Here is a 15,489-nt window from a genome sequence, read left to right as displayed (position 1 = left end):
TAAAAACAAAAAGATTCAATTACTGAGTTTCAACCATATCATTTTTTTTACGAATTCATGTTGTTTACTTCATCAGCAAGGGATCTAACTGAGTTGTCCCTTGACAGGTATCTTATTATATTTATTACTTAGCGATTGATCTGGAAAAGAAAATGGTGAAGGAAAAAAAAAGAGATTTGATTGCTCAATCAAAATTTGAAAAATAGGGAAATGGGTTATTAAATTGATCTTCTATCTGTTGTGGTGATTAATCTTTTATCTTTGTTGAAGTTTTTGGATGATGCTTTTAAATATTTAAGAATGCTCTGTATTTCTTGAATAAATGTGTTAGACAAACTAATGTTTATAATTCTATTGATTTTGCTTGTGAATCTTGTAAGAAAGTATAAATAAAGCAAGCGTAAAGAAGGTGATAAGTGTTTGCATGTTCTGTTTGTTCTCTAGGCTATTTTTAAATCTATCTATTTTGGATTCTTTAGATTTGGTATCTTCTAATTATTTTATCTGTTATTATACAACCATTTTATTAAAGTGTGTATATTCAACTCTTTCAGTTTGTTTTGATTATTCAAGTATTTTTATATGTAAATTATTTTAGGGACAACATCAAGAAAAAGAACATCTATATCAAGATTAAATTTTGATGAGGAGGAAAGTTTAATACTTGAGGTACAGAACAGACCTCCTTTATGGAATTATACCTTACCTCTAAAAGACCGAAGTATGCAAATTAAAAAACAATTATGGGAAGAAGTTGCACAACTTTTTAATGGTAAGAATAAGTTAATAAAACTTTCTAAAAAGTATAGATTATAAAAAGTTACGAATAATGAAATTTTTGTTATAGGAAAATTTAGTGCAGAAACATTAAAATTAAAATTTAAAAGTCTTTACGACACTTTTAGAAAAATTATACAGTCAGAGCATCAAGCAAGTGGATCTGGTCGAATCAATAAAAAGAAATAGTTTCACTATGATTCAATGACTTTTCTTCGTGATAATTGTCTTATTAAAAAGTATATTTTTAATTTTTAAAAATGTTTTAAAACATTCAACTTACATGTATTAATTTATATAATTTTTAGTACTATGTCAAACATCGAAAATGAAGTAAATGAAGTAAATGAGAGAGACTGTTGTACTCCTAGCACTTCAACGAACATCAGTGATGATTCATTTATTCAAAAAGGTATTTTTAATAATATTATTATAATAAAATAATTACAAATTAAAATTAATGTAATAATTTCAGATAATAGAAGAAAAAGACAACGAAGTGATGATGATACATCAAGTGCTATTAATAGAATTGCTGAAGCAGTTTGTCAGCCAAGCACATTAACATTGCCTCCTCCTCCAGAACCGGATGATGTAGATTCATTTCTACTAGCGATAGGACATCATTTAAGAGAACTGCCAACACTGACAAGAATAAAAGTCATACAACAATTCTTACAAATAGTTTATGATGAATTAGCAATACTTTAAACTTTGACTTATTTTAAAAATTAATGTAATACTATTAGATTATATACTAATATACTTATATATTATAACTATTATATTATATACTAATCTATTATAACTATTAAGTAAGACTACAACTAATGTAAAAATGTAAAGTAAAGTTACATGTAAAGTTACATATGTAATTATTTAAAATTAAAAATTTTTTAATAATTATGATGAGTAAATTGCCATGGTATGACTCCTTCAGTATTGAAAAATTTACAAAATTCTTCACGAATTTTTGCCGCTTGTCGAGAACTATTATTTGTACCACATTGGGTTACATCTTTTAACGCACTATTATTTATTTCTTGTCTCCAAGAACCAGGAAGAAACTCATCTGGACCATCTTGATCTATCATTGTTGGAGTTACATATTGATTTTCATCTAAATCTTGATGTCGAATCCAATTATGAAGACATACAATGGCTTGTACTATTTTCATTGCTTTGTCAACAGTACAAATTATAGGTCTTTTAAGAATTCGCCATTGACTAACCACAATACCAAAAGTATTCTCAATAGTCCGTCTCGCTCGACTGAGTCGATAATTATAAATTGTTCGATCTTCAGTTAAACCAGTTTTAGCAGGATAAGGTCGTAATAGATATTCCGTTAGTTGAAAGGCTTCATCGCCTACCAGTACGTAAGGTAGAGGTGGTCCATTTACTGTCAATGGTTCCCATTCCGGTAAATTCATTTCTTTTTTTGTAAATTTTTGTCCAATTATTGAATCTTTAAAGATTCCACCATCGCTACGTCTGCCATACCCTCCAATATCGACAAACGTAAACATATAATTAGCATTGCAAATTGCAAGTAATACAATACTATGACTATTTTTATAATTGAAGTAGGATGAACCTGCATTGTTCGGACACTAAAAAAATATTTTTTAATTTGAAAATTATTTTTTCAACATTGTTTTTAAAAGTGTATATGTACCTGAATTAAAACGTGTTTCCCATCAATGGCTCCGACGCAATGATGAAAATTCCATTTTTCTTCAAACTCATGGGCAATATTTAACTATTCAGTTTCTGTTAAAGAGGAAGGTAGTACTTTCTTTTGGAGACAAATCCAAATAGCATTGCATGTTTCTTCAATTATATTACTTATAGTTGTCAACCCAATTAGATATTGATAAGACATAGAGCTCATTGAGTCTCCAGATGCTAAAAATCTACAAATTGTAACTATATTATCATTTATAATAAAAATTTTTATATAACTAAAAAATTAATTTTATATTACAATCTTACCTTAATGTTAAAGATAATCTTTCTGCCGCTGATATCGGTTCACAAATTACCATTTGTTTGGTAATAAATGGTGTCACCAAACATAATAAATTTTCAAATTGAGTGGGAGACATACGAAAATAGTTCCTAAATCTACTTTCTTCCAAAATAATTATGGGAAATATGGCATGATAAAATCCGTATGTTTTACGTCTTTGTAACATTGGCTCTATCCAATATCGTTTTTTACGATAATTTTTTTCTTTTTGTTTTTGTTTAATGCAGATTATGGCTAAAGCAGCTAAAGCTGCTTTATGTTGATGTTTATTTCTTTCAAATGATTTTACAGCGCATTCACTTAACCAAGTATAATTTTTATTCCGGAATGACATCTTTACATTAATTATTACATATACGTATGTATGTACATACACTATTCATAAGTGTTTTGATACTACAGAGTCAATTCCGAGACGCTATAATCCTTTTCATGGCTTTAAACTGACGCTGGCGTCAGTAGTGGTCACGTGACCCTTTTGACGCTGAAAATGAGCGTCGAGCGTCAGCATGAAAAGGTACCTTAAAAGAATACCCCTCCAGATAATCGCGCATTTGACGGATACCCCAGATCACGGCTAGGCATTCGAGCTCGGTCGCGCTGTAATTCCGTTCGGCCTGATTTAATGTGCGGCTTGCGTACGCGATAACTCTTTCCCCCTCCGGAAAATTTTGCGTGAGAACGGCCCTGAGGCCGGTCGTGCTTGAGTAGGCAGACTATAGGGATTCTAAAACATGGAGTGTCTGTCGGGGGCGGGGGGGAGGAAGCGGAACGCGCGGGGAATGCCGTAAGCGGTGGGCGACGGGATGGCGTCGGCAGAGGGGCACCGCCCCACTTTCCGCCATAGGGAGGGAAGTAGTCGCGACGACGTACGATCACGCGTCTCGCGCGTGTCGGCCGATGTCGCGGGTGCTCCTCTGCCGACGCCATCCCCTCGCCCTATCGCTTACGGCATTTTTTATGCGTTCCACTTCCTCACCCCCTCCGCTCTCGACAGACACTTCACGAATCTTTCCGCAATTAGATTGTCAGTTTGAAGTCTTTTTGAAAGCGCGAGAACGTTGATTCGCTACCCCAAATTGATTTCTCGTCGCTTTCGGAACGTTCGATATATACTGTTCACTGCACAGTATGGCGAAGTCGTTGAGTCCGCGTCTGGGTGCGCGAGCGAGCGAGATGACGACGACGACGATAATCGATCGTCGGTACATGGTGATCGATCGCGATCGTGCGCTATTCACGCTAAGCGAGTCACCATCATGCCGAAAGATATCCAACTGGCACGTCGTATTCGTGGCGAGCGAGCTTAGGCGCAACAGTTTTATATAAAACAATTATATAAAACAACGATAATCGATCGTCGGTACATGGTGATCGATCGCGATCGTCGTCGTCGCTGAAGATCTGTCTGTCACGTGTCCGGCACGCGCGAGATTTTCGCGGTCTCGGTAGGAAACGACGCGGTTACCTCTGACCTTTTTTTCCGTCGCCTTCGTTATGTATGCGAGGGGAGAATGCACATCTTCGATTTTGCAAAAATTTTGCGTGGTGGAATCGGGGGAGGAAACGACGCGGTTACCTCTGGCATTTTTTCCGTCGCCCATCGTTGTCGGGCGCTATATGAGCGCCGGGAGAATGCGAATTTTCGATTCTGCAAAATTTTGCGTGGTGAAAAGTATCACTCCTATTCGTAATTATTTTTAAAAAATGTATCAACTCGACGATGGATCACAAGGAGGAGGAGGATGGGGTCTCTCAAAATCTCGAAATTCCGTCTGATTTGGATAGTTACGGTGACTCATTATCGTCATTATCTGACAATTCTGATATATATTGCAGCGAGTCGTTGCCGTCCGACACGGACAACGTCGAATTCGACGACTTCTCGTCGCCGATTTTCTCCGAACGCGTGGCGGTCGCGTTGAAGGAGAACGCTCGATGGAATCTGGCGACGTACAGTTTGAGAAGAGTGATCGGTTTTCGGTCTCTGCGTGAGGAAATGTGGATGAAGACTGTAGTGACTCAAAGCGTCAGAGCGAAGTGTTACGTGCTTGGAATTCCGAGGAAGTTTTCGAATGGGGATCTGAGAAAAATCGAAAGATTCAAAGAGATTTGTCGAAGAGTTAAATTCAGTATACCTGTGGACAGCGACGGTTCAACCATGTGGTTGAGCACGTGTAATTACGCGTCGAAACGTCTTTGAGCGATCGAAATATGGAGGAGGACGAGGATCGCGATCTCGTCGAACTTGCGACGGGCGTCAACTCGTCGGACGCGTATCGAGAGTGGGAACGACGGTGCGACGAGCGTCTCGCGTCTCTGCGAGAAAGATGCCGGAAAAACGTGGGCCGAAGTACACAGGAACGTTGAACTCTTCCATCGCTCGAGTGGCGTGATTGGAAGGAGCGAGAAACGTTCTGCGTCAACGTTTCGCCCAGGTTGGCGCCGGTCATGGCGAACCGAGCAGAGGATTTTCATGGACGGAGATCGAGACGGCTTTCGACAATCGCGTACTGACCGGTGCGGTGATGAACTCTAATCACGTCGATCCTCAACGATTTCTCGAGGACACGAGGCCCACGATGCTCGAACAAGTGCGCGTTAATCACGAGAGATACGCATGTCTGAAGGTCAACACGGTTTTCAATGGCGAGTTTGTCGCGGAAGCTCAAATCGGCGTCAAAAGCATCGTCACGAGAAATCGACAGCTCCTTCCTACATCCGATTTGCGAGAATGGTACGACAGATACGTGATCGATGTCATTCTGGCGGGTCTGGATGAGTTTCAGGAACGCGACAATGGCTGGGCATTGTCGCGTATATTGAACCTGATGGTGAACGTGAACAAGTGCAATCCCATGCATGCCGGATGTTGGTTCGAAACACCGCGATGGATAAAGCTAAAGAGAGCGGTGGTCAACGTGCGTTCGGCGGACAACGCGTGTTTCGCGTGGGCGGTAATCTCTGCTCTGTATCCCGTTCAAAGAAACCCGTATAGGTGTAACGCGTACCCTCAATATTTGACGAAATTGAATCTCGACGGAATCGAGTTTCCTGTGACTCTGAGGCAAATTTCGAGATTCGAACGACTCAACAACGTGTCTGTCAACGTTTTCACCCCTTGGGGGAAGGGACGTAACGAAAAAAAGGAGACGACGATAAGAAGGACAGTCACATTAATCTGTTGTGTCTGTTAGATTCGCGAAACAACTCGAACGTCTGTCATTTCGTGTGGCTAAAGGATCTGCCGCGATTGGTGGGGGTCTCAGTTGAACAGGAGCAGGATCATGAAGTACATATGCGATCGGTAGGTATATAAAAGAGTCGTGCGAATCAGATGTATGTGGAATGAAAAAAAATCATACATATTTTTTCTTCCAGATGCCTACACTACTTTCACTCGAGCGAGAAATTATCCGCTCACAGCGTCGATTGCGGAAAGATGAACGACTGCGCTATCGTTCTCCCGAACGACGACGACAAGTAGCTGTTTTTTTCGCAATCACAGTAGGAAGGAGCAACTTCCCTTCGTGGTATATGCCGATCTGGAATGCGTGTTGGAGAGAGAGAAGATAGACAAGGATAACGTTAAGAGATACGCCTATCAGCATCACAGAGCGTTCAGCGTGGGATACTATCTGTGCAGCGCGTACGACGTGATCGCACCCGCGTACAGATTTAGACCCGCGGCGAGGACTGCGTGTCGTGGTTCGTCAACGAGCTCAACGTTATCGCGCATCGCGCGAAGACGATACTTTCAACGAACGTGACCATGGTGGAGCTCACGCCAGACGAGACAAAAAATTTTTGGAGCGCGACGAGCTGCCACATATGCGAGAGACCGTTCGAATCGGAGGAGGGTCGACGCGTGCGCGATCACTGTCACTTGACCGGACGTTGCAGCCGTACCCTTCCGCGCAGCCACAGGAGCCGACCACACGACCAACCGTGCAGATCACGGTGGACCCACGGGTCATGGTAGAGCGAATGCAGGCGACAGGCGTGACCAAGTCAGCAGAGGACGAGCGTCCCGGCAGCCCGAGTAGCAGACCCGAGAGCAGTGCCGCCGGACAAGAGACCGGAGGTAACGACCGGCCGGCGGAAATAGCGACCGCGAGATAAAGCCACGGTAGATTGTAACGATTTTATTGCGAATGAATACACCGCGGTCAAACCTAGGATTAAGTTGTTTGTTTACATAATAAAGATATAAATTGATAATTGGTGATGGGTATTATTATATAATAAAATATATGGGAAAATAGATAGATTAGGATAAGTTGCGAGCCGTATTCGTACGAGATTGAGTTTCGTGAAAGCGAGTAACTTCAGATTGACCGTATAAAAGATCACACGAGTGATCCGACGATCCACACGAGAGATTGCATGACCACGAGTACGCGATAAAAGAGCGGTCCGCAAAAACGCGAGCCAAGCATCGAGGCCGAGAAATAATGATTCGAGCGATAGGAACCGCGGCACAATCATTCTAGGCGACCCGCGGACGAATAGGGCCACCAGGTCCGATAATCGCGAACCCGACGACTTCTGCGAGAAGTAGGCATACCGGCGCATCAAGGAGGCGCCAATTAACGAGACGCACGGGTCGGCGTCAACGCCAGCACCGGGGCTCGCGAAAACGCGAGCCGGTGACTTCCGCGAGGCGAAACCCCACGAGGCGACCGAGGGGGGACCCCACAATCCTCCCATAGGGTCGGCGTCAAAGTCCGAGCCCGGGTTCGCGAAATCGCGATCCCGACCACTTCTCCAGGAAGTGACGGATTCATGTTCTGGGGAGTCCGACGAACACCCTGACACCTTTCCCGTCGACGGCAGGCACCGGGCCTGGAAAATCCGAGGCCGGGGATCGGGCGCGGAATTTGCGAACGGATATCGCATGAGAGCTTCCACGGAAACCGGCATACGAAGGCGCATCGAGAAATAAACGAATTTCGATTCCGGAGGCAACGACCGAGAGTCAGGAGACAGCCAGCATCGACATTAGAATAGTTTAAGTATCGCGGTGCGACAGCGGCTCAAAATTATAATATGTAAAGCGTCGAGAATATTCCGAGTGCGAAATTTCATGTATATTCAATAGCGAGCGGATAACGGCGAGCGGAAATTTCCACGAGCGAGGTAAACAAGAAGGAATGCGAGCAAAAACGACCAGCGCGAGCACAAACACGTAGGAATGCGGACTCAGGGTCGGAGAAAGTCGAGCGCGAGCCGTGGTGGGGGAACACGAGAGCGAACCGGCGACGCCGAGCGCGAGTGAGGACTCGAGGCAGTCGCTCGACGGAGGTACACGCGTAAACACGTATCCGAGATACCCTCCGAGAACAATCGGGCACTTAGCCGCGGATACAGTCGGCGCGTAATAACTTAGCGTGCGAATAAAATCTTGTAAATTCAACCAACAGTATTGGTCATCGGGATTGTAAGGCCACTCTTAAACAGAAAAGTGTTTGTAAATTAATCAATGAATAAATAATCATTAATTTATCTGAAACAAAAGTATTTCAAATTAGTGCATACTTACCTGATACTTACCTGATCCTTCGAAGTCGGCGAGTCCTGGTCCAGCGGCGATCCATATCCAGCGTTGGTGATCCATCGTTGTCCATCGGCGATCCAGAGTCACATCGTTGGTGGTCCATTGTTGTCCAGCGGCGATCCATCGAAGACGGGAACCTGAAACATAAAAAATGGTTAATCCTGAATTATCGTTCTAACGAGATATACATACCATACCTTCTCGGTAGATTATTGGTTAAACCGAGTGGCGACCGGACAGTAGATCAACATATTTTGCGATTCTGAGCCGTCACTTAGCCGCGTCCGGTTACAACGTTACAGAGGTCCCGCGCATCCGCGCTGCAATCTAAATTGCAGAGACTCGTACGTTATTCCTGTGTTCTTTCACAATTTGTCCAAATACGACGCTCATTTTATTATCAAGGATATAGCTAATAGCTTCGAGGGTAGCATCTATTTATTGCCGCTTACTAAAGAGACGTACATATCGTTCACGAAGAATGTTAGTGGCACGTCGCGCGGCGATAAACCCGGAAACTGCGTGAAGTTGCGATTCGTGGATTTGTTCGAATTTCTCAGCGCCAGTCTAGAGAAATTGGCGTCGTATCTCGATAGGAACAAGCTGAGAATCACGCGTTCGGAATTTCCGGAACTGAGCGAAAGCGATTTCGACCTGCTCATGCGTAAAGGCGTATTTCCGTACGAGTACGTTGACGGTTTCGATAAGTTGCTGGTGACGGAATTACCGCCGCGCGAGGCCTTTTATAGTTCGTTAACCGGCGAGACCGTGACCGATAGCGATTACGAGCACGCGTGGAACGTCTGGCGTTGTTTTCGCGTGGAAAATCTCGGCGAGTACAGCGATTTGTATCTTAAACATGCTTCTCCTGGCGGATGTTTTCGAAAATTTTCGCGACACCTGTATCGACACTTACGGACTGGATCCCGCGCATTACTACACCCTACCGGGATACACGTGGGACGCGATGCTGAAGTACACGGAGATGCGATTCGAATTGCTTACAGATATCGACATGGTAATGTTCGTGGAGCGCGGTATCCGCGGCAGTCTGAGTCAATGCTCCAACAGGTATGCGCGCGCCAACAACAAATACATGCGATCGTGCGACTCTTCGCGACCGTCGACGTATCTCATGTATTTCGACGTGAACAATCTGGACGGCTGGGCGATGTGCGAACCGTTGCCGCACGCGGAGTTTCAATGGGTCGACGACGCGGAGAGTCTCGTAGTCGACTCACGGAGTTGACGTAATGTCTGTGACATTGGACTCCGCTATCGGTTACATCTTGGAGGTCGACCTTGCGTACCCGTGAACTCCACGACGCTCACGCTGACCTTCCGTTCTGCCCTACGCGTGATAAGGCTCCCGAAAAACGGTGCGATAAACTCCTCGCCACTCTGCGCGATAAGTCGCGATACGTGCTGCACTACCGTAATCTACAGCAATGCGTGAGACACGGATTACGCGTCACGAGGATTCATCGCGCGCTGCGATTTGCGCAATCTCCGTGGCTTCGCGGATACATAGAGCTCAATACGGGATTAAGAACTCGCACTAGCAACGATTTCGAGAAAGAAATGTACAAATTAATGAACAACGCGGTATTCGGCAAGACCATAGAAAACGTGCGAAATCACGTCGACATGCGTCTCGTGACGTGTTGGGGTTGGAGATACGGCGCGGAGGCGATGATCGCGAAACCGAATTTTCATAGTCGAAGCGTCTTTGCGGAGGATCTGATGGCCGTCGAATTGCGCAGGCTCGAGGTGAGGTTGAACAAACCCATCTACGTCGGTATGTGCATTCTCGAGATATCCAAGACGCGCGTCTACGATTTCATTACGACTACATGGTGCCGCTGCGTCGCGAAAGGTGTAAGATAATGTACACTGACACCGACAGTCTCATATATTTTCTCAGTAAATATGCATATTAGGTCAAACCTCACCGATGACCTTGACCTTGACATATATTGTCAAGGTCACCCTCTTGAGTGACCTTCAGAAGGTTTTAGCTGACGGTCATTGTTTATTAAAAAGTTATTAACAAAAAAAGTTTAGAAAATGTAGCAGCTATTTTGAGTATTGGAAGGCATAAATGACTAATATATATATCGAAATAGTTCACGCATACACTTTCCACGCGAAACGAGGTGCCACATGGGTTCGTGGCGCGCGTTACAAGCTCGTTTATGTATATACATAATGTATATTAATTTCCTGAATACACATATTTTATGTCATCTAGTAATACATAAAATGGGTCTCCTCCAATTCTTTTTATTGTATATCGCCACAAATATTCACACAGATGATCGACTAACTTATCTTGTTTAATACCACCTCTACTTAAACGAGCTTGTAAAGCGCGCCACGAACCCATGTGACAACTCGTCTCGCGTGAAAAGTGTATGCGTGGAGGCAGTAGGTTCCGCCCCCCTGCGGGGGGCTCCACTATTGTTAAACTAGACACATAGTGTGCCTTCAAAGTACATGCGTGGGCTTTTCACGCGTGGAAAGTTATAAACCCGAAAACGCGTGGACTCGTGGATGGTGAAGCCGAAAACAACGATTTGCTGCTTTTTGCACACAAAAAACTGTAATATGGAGGAAAAACTTTTCTTCGTTCATGCATGTACTATTTCCACATAAATATCAATCATTTATGTCTATTAGTACTCAAAATAACTGCTATATTTTTCAAACTTTTTTTGTTTATAACTTTTTAATAAACAATGACCGCCAGCTAAAACCTTCTGAAGGTCACTCAGGAGGGTGACCTTGACAACATATGTCAAGGTCAAGGTCATCGGTGAGGTTTGACCTAATATCCATATTTACCATTTTCTCGAGTGCGACGACGCGTATGAGGATATAAAACGCGAGATTCGACACGAGCGGCTACCCCGAGAACAACGCGTACCGCATGCCGCGCGTCAACAAGAAGGTACCCGGTTTGATAAAGGACGAGAACGACGGCGCGGCGCCGTCATGACGGAATCGTTGGACTGAGGGCGAAGATGTATGCCTTGAAGGTCGAGGGAAAGAGCGACACGAAGAAAATAAAGAGCGTCAAGAGAAACGTGGTTGCGAGAACGATAACGTTCAACGATTACATGCATTGCCTGAACGACGCGATGGCGTTACACGAGGTGTACACCGTGTCCGAGTTGAAGCTCGCTCTCAGCCCGTACGACGAAAAGCGATACGTCGTTTCCGACTCGTACGACACTCTACCGTAGGGGCATTACAGGATATCGTCGTGAAGAGAAACTTTTTTCTTTTTTAGCAATAAAGTACACAATGCGTTTTATGGGTTAGATTTATACGCGCTATCGTTGGAAGGCAGAAATGTTTAAACTGTCTAGTACTACCCACGATGGTCGATGATTTTTTTCAGTGGTGAGAAAACGTTGATTTTACATAGAAAAAAATCACTCTAGAGCCTTTTTTTTCTGTGCGTAGAGAGCTGAAGTTTCCAGATAGTTTCTTTTTCAAACCTATACATTAAAAAAAAATAAAAAAAATAATAATAAATATCGCTATCACTATTAAGAAACACATATATATATTTTAAGCTTACATTAAGGCGAACAAAAAAACCTGTAATATGTAGGGAAAAAATACATTAATTTTTTTTTGTTAATTACAACACAGCTGTTTTATTTATCCATGAGTTATGCGAACTGTTCATTTCCAACAACTTCACGTATACGTCATCGCCTCGCCTGCGCAACACTTTCTCCACGAGATAAACGTCGGGGTTGGAAACTCGCAGCAACTCGTGTTCGTAAAATCCTCCGGCTATCGGTTTCCCGCGGTAGTCTTTCAACAGATACGTCACAGGATTGGTCCGTTGTATCTTAGCGACACGGAAGATCTCGGTAGTCCAGTTGGGGGTGTAGCCCTTTTCGAACAGCGTTTTGAATTTGCTCACGCGCACCGGATCGTTCATCCTGAATCTACCCGGAGCGGCGATCTTCGCGCGACTGTACACCGTGGACAGGAGTCTCTTGGCAACAGCGGGCGTCACGTCCGCCGGTCGCATTCCGATCGTTCGATGCTTGCGGTGGTTGTAAGAGCCTGTTCACACGAGGCGGTTTTGACGCGCGGCTGCGCCGCCGCGCGTGGCCGCGCGTTATCGCGAGGCGAGGTGCGACAACGCGCGCATACGCGCGTACACGAAACAGCGTACGCGCGACGACGAGCGTCTAATAGCGTTTTTTCTTGGCTGCACTATCGCCCACTAGTGCAACACTAGTGGGCGGTAGTGCAGCCAAGAAAAAACGCTATAAAATATACTTTGCAGCGCTTTAAATCTTCCGCGTTTTGCGCCGCGTTAGATCTTATTTATTCACCATGGAAGTGGAAGAAGTAATATGTCTTTGGCTTCTATATTGTCGTCACAAACGGCGTAAACAAAAGCAAAGACGATACTGGGTACATCCTATTTTAAGGGATAAACTTACACACGGCAGCTTTATAACTCTATATCCAAAACTGAGAGAATTTGAACCAAAATTCTTCAACTATTTTAGAATGTCTATCAAATCTTTTGACGATTTGCTACAATTAATTAAAGACGATATATCATCAACTGAGAACATGATGAGAGATAATATTTCACCAGAAGAAAAACTCGTAGTTACATTAAGGTAAGTTTATTTTATAAATGTTTTATACATGTTAACATATTTATTCTCAAAATAAAGTAAAAACTAAAATATTTAAAGTACATTTTACATATAAAATATACATTATGTAGCTTGGAATATAAAATTAAAAATTAATTCTTTCCTACTACTAACACTTAATCTTTTTCCGCTAAGTGTTTAAAATTATCCATAAAAACTTAAATTTGCAATAAATTTTCTAGTGATATTTGCAATAAATTTTCTTTTTTTGACATATTCATAAAAATTAATATTAGATATAATGTCAATAAAAATAAAGTATTTTAGTAAGAAAATTATTAAAAGAGATCGATAAGTTCTTTTTGGTAAGAAAATTATTAAAAGAGGTCGATAAATTCTGATTGTGAGCTGGAGCCGGCAACTGCTGAAAGGAATGTTGTACAATCTATCGATGAAGCAGGCGATGTTGGTGATGATACAATTTGATGCAATGGACTTGTCATATTGTCTGGCGAGATTGGCGGCGGTGGAGGTGTTGGCTGTGGAGGTGTTGCCAATGAAGGTGGAACTTTATTTAGTGGAGCAATCGTGTTACCTACATTGTAATGAATATTTGGATATGGATAACTGGATGGGTATAAAGGTTGCATTTGCGACTGAACTGTAAATGACGGTTTAGGTAAATATAAATTTTGTGCTCGTTGGATAGTCTCCATAACGCTAATTTTTATCATTAGTCGATGTTCTCCAGGTATTTTCTTCAGTTCTTTGTGTAATGATAAACAGAACAGTTTATCTTCATCTTCATAAGATTCTTCTTGTTTTTGCCTAGATAACAAACTCTTTTGTAAAATGTCTGAAAAATGTTTTTCAGTTGCATTTAATTTCATTTTCTTGGTCTTCAGAGAACGATCAGTTTCTTTATGGCAACTCGGATCATCTTCATTTTCCTGTAACATTGTTTCAGTTTCATCACTGACAAAATTGCTTGTTGTTTCTTTGTGGCCGACAGATGTTTCCAAAAATTGCAATCTTGTGTGATAGGTGTTTGCAATCTGTTTTTTCGCTCCTGAGCCCGATGGACGATTTTTCAGCTTCTTTAATTCCTTTGAGTAACCATCCCTTAAATTTTTCCATTTATTCTGCAATTTTACACCTGAAAATATATAATTAGTGTAAATATATATTAGTCTTTAAAAAAGTATCTATAAACGTTATAGATATATCACAAGCTGTGAAATTAATTGCAAATGCAACTTTCTATCAATCATTTTATAGATGTAATGGAAAGAAATAATGTGTTAGGGAGGAATTAACTTTTAGCTTCAATTATATTCAAAGTTACGTAATTATGTACTAAATTCTTTTTTTGCTAAAACTTTTAAATTATTTATTTTCTTACAGATATTTAGCTTCCAGTTGCTCTTTTGCTGAATTGCATTACCAGTATCGATTGGGCAAGTCTACTATCACGATTATAGTTAAAACAGTGTGTGCAGTTTTGGGAAAAGTTAAAACCTGTATGTATGCCACAAATGACAAGAGAGAAATGGGAAGAAGTTGCAAAAGGTTTTGAAAAATATGCTAATTTTCCACATTGCATAGGTGCTATTGACGGGAAGCACATTAGATTAGTAAAACCTAATAATACAGGTTCTTTATATTATAATTATAAGAACTTCTTTTCTACCGTCCTATTAGCTGTATGTGATGCTAATTATTGTTTTATTTATGTGGACATTGGGGCATACGGAAAAAGTAGCGATTCAGCAATATTCCAAAATTCATCTTTATACAAAAAGCTTGTGCAACGTACATTAGATATCCCTAATCCGAAAGCTATATCCAATGTTGACAGAATACCTTTGCCATACGTACTTGTTGGAGATGAAGCATTTGGAATTTCAGAAAATGTCATGCGCCCTTACAGTGGAAAATTTCAAAGTTATGAGCAAAAAATTTTCAACTATCGATTATCAAGAGCGCGTCGGTACATTGAATGTAGCTTTGGAATTCTGGCAAATAAGTGGCAAATTTTTCATAAACCCATTAATGTAAATATAGACTTTGCAGAAAGTATTATACGTGCATGTTGTGTTCTACACAATTATGTCAGAATCAGAGACGGTTATAGACATGAAGATTTATCTAATGAAACATCGTTCATAAACTTTAGTCAAGAAAATACACCGCAAGAAAGTTTATCTGCTAGAATTGTGAGAGATAAATATGCACATTACTTTGTCAACGAAGGTAAATTGGAATGGCAAGATAGTATGATATGAATTGATATATGTACATTATAAGAAATAAATAAGTTATAAACAACTTACCTAACAATTTCTTTTGTTCCTCGGTGTTTTCAGCAGTAATAAATATTTCAACAATTTCTTCCCAAGATTTTTTCTTTTTTATTCAATCTCTATAATCTGGACACTCCATATTCCATATGGCCGGTCTTTTCTCAATTTTGTCAATAAATAGCT

General features: G+C 41.6%; 1 protein-coding gene, 1 long non-coding RNA gene and 1 pseudogene across 2 annotated transcripts; 1 reads left to right on the top strand and 2 right to left on the bottom strand.

Moving 5' to 3' along the window:
* Window positions 1-843: 843 nt before the first annotated feature.
* Window positions 844-1,562, top strand: LOC139785259 (uncharacterized). The gene is made up of 3 exons (XR_011721870.1): window positions 844-1,016; window positions 1,086-1,189; window positions 1,253-1,562. It is a non-coding gene; the product is annotated as an uncharacterized lncRNA (long non-coding RNA).
* Window positions 1,163-2,979, bottom strand: LOC139785258 (uncharacterized; annotated as a pseudogene).
* A 9,036-nt stretch (window positions 2,980-12,015) lies between these two features.
* Window positions 12,016-12,417, bottom strand: LOC139785262 (uncharacterized). The gene has a single exon (XM_071724442.1). The coding sequence runs from the start codon at window positions 12,415-12,417 to the stop codon at window positions 12,016-12,018; it is 402 nt and encodes a 133-aa protein (XP_071580543.1).
* Window positions 12,418-15,489: the final 3,072 nt, after the last annotated feature.

This window comes from Temnothorax nylanderi, unplaced genomic scaffold (assembly GCF_030848795.1).
Source record: "Temnothorax nylanderi isolate EJ_2023f unplaced genomic scaffold, tnyl_v1.0 TNYL_tig0765_pilon, whole genome shotgun sequence".
In the NCBI taxonomy this organism is placed as follows: Eukaryota; Metazoa; Arthropoda; class Insecta; order Hymenoptera; family Formicidae; genus Temnothorax; species Temnothorax nylanderi.
Note: the sequence above shows the minus strand (reverse complement) of the source record. Positions and strands in the feature narration are given on the sequence as shown.